The sequence below is a fragment of the Myxine glutinosa genome, chromosome 4, assembly GCF_964187855.1.
Source record: "Myxine glutinosa chromosome 4, kmMyxGlut1.1, whole genome shotgun sequence".
NCBI lineage: Eukaryota > Metazoa > Chordata > Myxini > Myxiniformes > Myxinidae > Myxine > Myxine glutinosa.
Genome location: NC_136264.1, coordinates 155,458,539 through 155,466,067, shown reverse-complemented (window position 1 = coordinate 155,466,067; position 7,529 = coordinate 155,458,539). Strand labels below are relative to the sequence as shown.

At 38.6% G+C, this 7,529-nt stretch overlaps 1 protein-coding gene across 1 annotated transcript; it reads right to left on the bottom strand.

Annotated features, from left to right (window-relative positions):
* Positions 1 to 6,209: 6,209 nt before the first annotated feature.
* Positions 6,210 to 7,279, bottom strand: LOC144891659 (uncharacterized). The gene is made up of 2 exons (XM_078775329.1): positions 7,070 to 7,279; positions 6,210 to 6,674 (listed from the first exon to the last, which is right to left on the bottom strand). Exons 1-2 carry the CDS (start codon positions 7,277 to 7,279, stop codon positions 6,210 to 6,212), a joined length of 675 nt encoding a protein of 224 aa, XP_078631455.1.
* Between the last annotated feature and the right edge of the window lie 250 nt (positions 7,280 to 7,529).

Sequence of the window (7,529 nt, the reverse complement as noted above, 5' to 3'; positions counted from 1 at the left end):
TAAAAACATGCACAAAGCTCTACGATTAGTCTTTCAAAGAAACATTTATTTTGAAGCAATCACTTGCAAAGGAGTGATGAAGCATCCAATGAAAATTGTGCAAAAAGAATCAGACGTTGTGCAATAGAAGTTTCCAGAGAGTACAAGCCGTTAAGGAAAATAACACTTGAGGCACTGAAGGTGGGTTTACCTTAAGCCATTTCTGCAGAGAACGACTGATATAGAAAAATCGATTAGAGAATAGAAGCAATTAGCAAGGATTTAGAATGTTATTCATTTTATAACTCCGTCCAAACCATTTTATTGTCATGCAAAGAACATGCAACGTTAAATTGATTAAAACTCGGGGAGGCTCCAACAGGCTTGAATCGCTTCAGGGCACAATAATTGAAGAAGAAAGTTTTTTAAAACATTTTCTATTTTACGATTTAAATTGACGCTGCAAAAATATTACCAATAAAGAAATTTGTTTTTCAAAATATTTTTCGCAGGAAGTCGACATCATGAATTGGCTCTTAAGATCACCAAACTCCTAATTATATTTACTCCGAGCTGGTTCTGCGGCTTCAGTCAGTTCAAAAGTAGACAGTGTTTATAAAATTGCAATGCTGGAAATCTTGCTATTTAAATATTTCAATGTGTGGTTCAAATGGATTTTACTTGGTGATGCTCTGTAGATGTACTGTGACGCAAGTTGGCTCATTGAATCTTGTCTTCCTGTCAGTAGCTCATTGGTTGTTCTGCGATTCTTCATCCTGACATTCTTCAATGCACAACGTTCACCCAAATAATAACACAACACTGAGTATTCCAAACATTGTCACATTTAACTTGTGCAACTTCTTGGGTAAAAGCAGGTAGAATTTTAGCAATAATGAGTGTAACAAATGAGCCCCCCCCCCCCCCCACCTTCCCACGCCTCCTCCCCCCAAGCCCTCTCCCTCCCACAGATCTCCCGATGTCCCTGCTCTCAAATGTTGTGCTTGTGTGCTTCCCTCCCTCTCCCCATCTTGTCTACTGCTCCCAATATTATGTTTTATGCGTCCGGTTTTTTTTGTGTGCGTGATTAATGTTATCTATTTCACGAGCCTCGATATTGTATACACTATATATATATATATAAACACAACTTAAATGACTGAAGAACCACCTTTAGAGGCCATTTTTCCCCGCAGAGCAGGGGTTGGCCTTTTTCGGGCACCGTGGTCCCCTTTTTGAAGCAATGTTTTCTGGCCGGATGCGCTTCCTGCCGCCAACCCTGTTAGTCGCGTCTTGCGACACACAGGGAATTACCAGTGAACTGGTACTCCATTTGCCGACCTTGGAAGGATGACAGGCTGAGTCAACCCCACTGGCGTTAATTCAGCGATCGACTGGGATTCAAACCCAGGGTCCTCGGATCCCAAGCCGGCACCCGAACCGCTAAGGCGCCAACACCAGGCTCCAGTGCAACAAATGATTGACAGGTATTTCTTGTGCTCAGTTGTTTCTTTTGCATTGATTCGTCACATATAAGAGAGCTGTGAGTGGCTAGTCTTGGTTTTAATTTATTTGCTTTTGCCTTGAGTCTGCCTTTGGGGCCAGGAGGCATAAACCAACATGAAGACCAGAGAACTGTCTATGAAATAAAAACAAGCAATTTGGAAGGTAAAATAACAGAACAATTCAATTGGAACCATATCACAAAAATTGGGCACAGCAAATACAACAATTTGAAATATCTAAAAGAAGAAAAAGCACCAGCGTACTCCTGAACTTAAATTTAAATTAAATGAAATGAACTTAAATTAACTTAAATGAAAATTAAAACTTAAATGACTGAAGAGCAACAAAAAAAGATATACCTGCAGAAAGAATATCCTACCTTGTACACAACAGTATAGTTATATAGTTATTCCATTAAAACATCTTTTCAAAGCTGAAAGAAAGGCTTGAACAGAATAAGGTCGTTAAGATATAGGATATTTATGTACATTTATTTCAATAATGAATACATAAGTAGACAATAATGAACAAATCCATATGCGTTGCTTGTCGCTAGGGGGAGATCAATAAGTGTGGACTCACTCCCTCTTTTTGCCAGTGAAAAAAAATTCAACTGAAATCTCTTCATCTAAAAAAAAAAAAAAAACCCAAAGAAGTGATTAAACCAGAATTAAATATATTTCCCATGAGTGTGAGGATGGGAAAGCCCATCTGACCAAGATATTCTACATTTGTATTTCTAAAACATTTTCTGAAATTTGTAGAATTAGTTTTTCACTTGGAAGTTGTGGGTGATGATGTGTAAATAAAGGTCAAAAAAGTCTGATTTAACACAATTTAATTGCAGGCTATAAGGCAACAAAAGGTGAAAAATTTGAAAGGGGGTGTAGACTTTATATAGGCACTGTAATTATCAATCCTAAAAAACTATCCAAATTAATATACAGCCAAGTGAAAAAGTAAGTACACCCCATGTAAAGTTTTAACTTTTTCAACATATTTCAACATACAGCTATTTTATCTTCATTTCAACAATATTGACAGATAAAGGTGATATAATATAACAAATATCATGAAACATTTACATTTTGTAGTCCATTGTATAATTTAAATAAACATAAATGCAAATTTCGAATGTGGAAAAAGTAAGTACACCCTTGGCTCTAATAGGTGGTATTGCCCCCTTTGGCAGAAACAACCTCAAGTAGGCGTTTCTCATAACTGTCTACCGGTCTCTGACATCGACTGGGAGATATTTTTGCCCACTCCTCCATGCAGAATTCTTTCAGCTGTGCGATGTTTGAGGGGTTTCTTGCATGCACAGCTCGTTTCAAATCCCCCCACAACATCTCGATGTGACTTAGATCCGGGCTTTGACTTGGCCATTCCAGAACCCTCCATTTCTTTCTTTTCAGCCATTCCTTGGTGGATTTACTGGTATGTTTAGGGTCATTGTCATGTTGAAAGGTCCACCTTCGGTTGAGCTTCAACTTGCTGACAGATGGCCTCACATTATCCTCAAGCACCCTCTGGTACAATGAAGAATTCATAGTGGATTATATGATGGTGAGCTGACCAGGCCCTGATGCAGCAAAGCTGCCCCAAACCATAATATTTCCACCAGCATGCTTTACAGTTGGTATCAGGTTCTTGTGGTCAAATGCTGTCTTTGGTTTTCGCCAAACATGTCTTCTGGTACTGTGGCCAAATAGCTCCACCTTTGACTCATCTGTCCAGAGCACATTGTTCCAGAAGTGCTGGTCTTTGCATAGGTGTTCATTGGCAAACTTCAGTCTTGCCCTGATGTTCTTTCTGGACAGCAAAGGTTTCCTCCTGGCACACCTCCCATGTAGATCAAATTTGTGCAGCCTCTTTCTGATGGTAGACTCGTGCACTTTGACATCAACAGTGGCAAGAGCTACCTGTAGGTCCCGTGATGACATTCTGGGGTTCTTAGAGACTTATTTCAGCATCTTGCGGTCTGCACTCGGGCTGAACTTGCTGGGGCGGCCTGGCCTGAACAAGTTGGCATTTGTTTGGATTCTTCTCCACTTGTCGATGATCTTCCAGACAGTCGAATGATTGATTTCAAATTGTTTGTAGATCTTTTTAAATTCCTTCCCAGACTCGTAGGCATCTATAACCTTCTTTCTGAAGGCCTCAGAGAGCTCTTTTGATCTCGGCATGGTGATGCCACACACTACAACAACAAAGAGCAAACCAAACTAAATGTCTGAGGTTTAAATAACACAGGTTCCTCCAAGATCCTCTCTAACGATGTTCTAATAATTTCCACCTGAGCTGGTGCACCTGATTCTAATTTTAGGTATTTGAAGAAGTGATAAATGTAGGGGTGTACTTACTTTTTCCACATGCGAAATTTGCATTAATTTTTATTGAAATTATACAATGGACTACAAAATGTAAATGTTTCATGATATTTGTTATATTATATCACCTCTATCTATCAATATTGTTGAAATGAAGATCAAATAGCTGTATGTTGAAATATGTTGAAAAAGTCAAAACTTTACATGGGATGTACTTACTTTTTCACGTGACTGTATATATATACAGTCGTGGCCAAAAATATTGGCACCCTTGCACCTTTTTCCAATAATGCACCATTTCTTCCAGAAAATTGTTGAAAAAAAAAAAAAATTTGGTATCCACATATGTATTTCTTTGGATTACAATGCAACAAAACAAAAAAGTTGAAAATAATTACTAAATCTTAGATTATTCCACACAGAAATCCGAAAATGGCCCAGACAATATTATTGGCCCCTTTTAGAAGTTGTTAGAAATAATTAGATTTCAAGCAGGTGATTCTCCTTTACTTTGGAATTGAACTCACCTATGGTGAGTTTCAGGTGCCTGCAATCAAAAACATTACTCATTCAACCAGTTTGAAAAGACAAAAGGAGTCATTCTGCCATTTTGTGTCACTGTGTGTACTGCAATGAGCATGGAGAAAACAAAGAAAACCAGAGAATTGTCTGAGGAGGTCAGACACAAGATTGTAGCAAAGCATGGACAACATCAAGGCTACAAGTCCACCTCCAGAGACCTTGATGTTCCTGTGTCCACCGTACGCAATGTTATCAGGAAGTTTAAGGCCCATGGCACCGTAGCCAACCTCCCTGGATGTGGCCCCAAGAGAAGACTTGATCGAAGATTGCAGCGAAGGATTGTTCGAATGGTGGAATGAGCACCTCAATCAACTGCCAAACAGATTCAGACACAAGGTACGACAGTTTCAACTCGCAACATCCGTCACCAACTCAATGAAAGGGGGTTCTATGGGAGGCGACCCAGGAGGACACCACTGCTGAGAAGGCTTGACTGGAGTTTCCCAAAACACACCTGAACAAGTCAAAATCCTTCTGGGAGAATGTCCTGTGGACAAATGAAACCAACTTAGAGATTTTTTGTAAAGCACATCATCTCTATGTTTACAGAAAACAAAATGAAGCCTTCAAAAAAATGACACCTTCCCTACAGTTAAACATGATGGAAGTTTAGTGATGTTTTGGGGTTGAGTGCTGTCTCTGGCACTTGGTGCCTTGAATGTGTGGATGGCATCATGAAATCAGGAGATTACCAAGGAATTTTGGAGCGCAATGTTCAACCTAGTGTCAGAAAGCTGGGTCTCCGGCGAAAGTCATGGGTCTTGCAGCAGGACAATGACTCCAAACACACTTCAAAAAGCACCCAGGAATGGTTCAAAGACAAAACCAAAGACCAAAGAAAAAACGCTGGCCTGTTCTGGAGTGGCCAGCAGGAGTCCAGATCTAAATCCCATTGAACACCTACGGGGAGATCTGAAAACAGCAGTTGGGAGAAGGCACCCTTCAAATCTTGGAGAACTGGAGCAGTTTACACAAGAAGAGTGGGCCAAGCTGCCAGTAGAGAAGTGTAGGAAGCTCATTCATTGCTCGAGGAAGCGCTTGACTGCAGTTATTTTGTCCAAAGGCAAAATATTTAGTCAAGGGTGTCAATAATTTTGTCAATGCCATTTATTTATATTTTCTGATTTACAAGGATATATGAAGTTCTGAATGAAAAACAAAGGTTCTGTAATATTAACAGTGAAATAAATAATCATGGAGACCAAATACTTTTGTCATTTAAAAATTTTTTTTAGAGAAAATTGTGCGTTATTTGAAAAAAGTGAAAGGGTGCCAATATGTTTGGCTAAGACTGTATGTAATTGTATATATATATACAATTATATGCATATATATATACATATATATATATATATATATATATATATATAAATATATATATATTTTATATATTTCTATGGTTGATCTGTAAAACGATATATATATATTTATCTGACTAGTTGACTAATTATGTGTGCTACCCACTGGGTGAACAGCCCTTCATGCACTACCTTCACCCGCAGATTGATATCTGGAGTGTCAATGATTGAGCTTTTAACAGGCCATGCCACATCAGCATCAAAGGCCATAGGGGAGAATGACCAAAATGTGAAGGAGTTTCTGCCAACTGCACTTCTTCAGCATGTTATGATCACTCTCCCCCTCCCACTCCATCGGATAAATCACCTCACACCACGATTATTCATGTTTTATTCTCCCATCTATGGCTTCTTATACATGTGGATATATATCACTGTATAATAGTAGTACATACTAACTATCATGCATGTACTAAAGTGCTGCATGCATAAGACAGGAAGATCTTTGCAAAAGTCAGACATCACCTTGAGTTTCTCCAGTCTCTTTAACTGCTGTTTGTAACTCTGGCTCTTCTTTTTTTGCTTCCTGCTCTTCTTTTTTTTCTTCCTGTTCTTCTTTTTGTGCTTCCTTTTCTTTTTCTGCTTCCTTTTCTTCTTTTTGTGCTTCCTTTTCTTCTTTTTGTGCTTCATGCTCTTCTTTTTCTGCTTCCTGCTCTTCCTTTTCTGCTTTCTGTTCTTCTTTTTCTGCTTTCTGTTCTTCTTTTTCTTCTGCCTTTTCTTCTTTTTCTGCTGCCTTTTCTTCTTTTTCTGCTGCCTTTTCTTCTTTTTCTGCTTCCTTTTCTTTTTCTGCTTCCTGCTCTTCTTTTTCTGCTTTCTGTTCTTCTTTTTCTGCTTCATGCTCTTCTTGAATTTCCTGAATTTGTAACGTCTTTTCTGCTTCCACTTGCTGCTTCTCTATTTCCAGCTTTTCCATTGCCCGCTGAAAATTTGAGACAGTATAATGAGTGAGCTTGCACAAACAGTTCAAGATTAAAATTTAAATTTAGCTAAATGCTACATTATAATGACATGATAACACCCAAGACAACTCAATTATACAGAGAAGTGAAAGATAAGACAAAGCATTGAATTAAAGCAAGATCCTCATAATTCTCAAAGCCATATTCCTGAATCTTGGCTTATTTACACTGCTCGACTCTTTTCATTGATTGCATTTCGAACTTTTCATCGAATTTTAAAATGTGAGAATTTTAGATATCTCAAAGTATTACAATACAAATGAGTAATATATTCATGAGATAACAGAATTTTGAAATGTGCCCAGATGATTAGATCCTAAGCAAACTCAAACATGATGCTTTTCTTGCTACTCACTCTGGAACGTTCAGTGATGTTGATATGATACTGCTTCATCCAAAGAGCCAGGTACTCGATGGGGTCTGGTGGACACCGATCTACAACCTCAGCGAGACCCTTAGCAAGACAGTCTCCAACCTGCTTCTTCAGATATTCTGATTCCATGACAGCAGGAAACTGAAAAGTAGCAGTAAACAGGGCAACTTGTGAACACATCAACCCAGCCATATCATGCTGGCTTCCTCCAATAAAATGTTGTGTTGTGATGAAATAAAAATTCTGTTGATCAACAATATTGTTTGTCATCTCGCATCATTAATTACTCCCGCCAGGGAGTAATGCATTCACTCGTGTCCGTGTGTGTGTGTTCGTGTGTTTGTGAACAAGATATCTGGAAAAGTTCTGAACGGATTTGGATGAAAGTTTGTGGGATTATTGTCCTTGGGATAAGGAAGAATTGATTAGTTTTTGGTGAAGC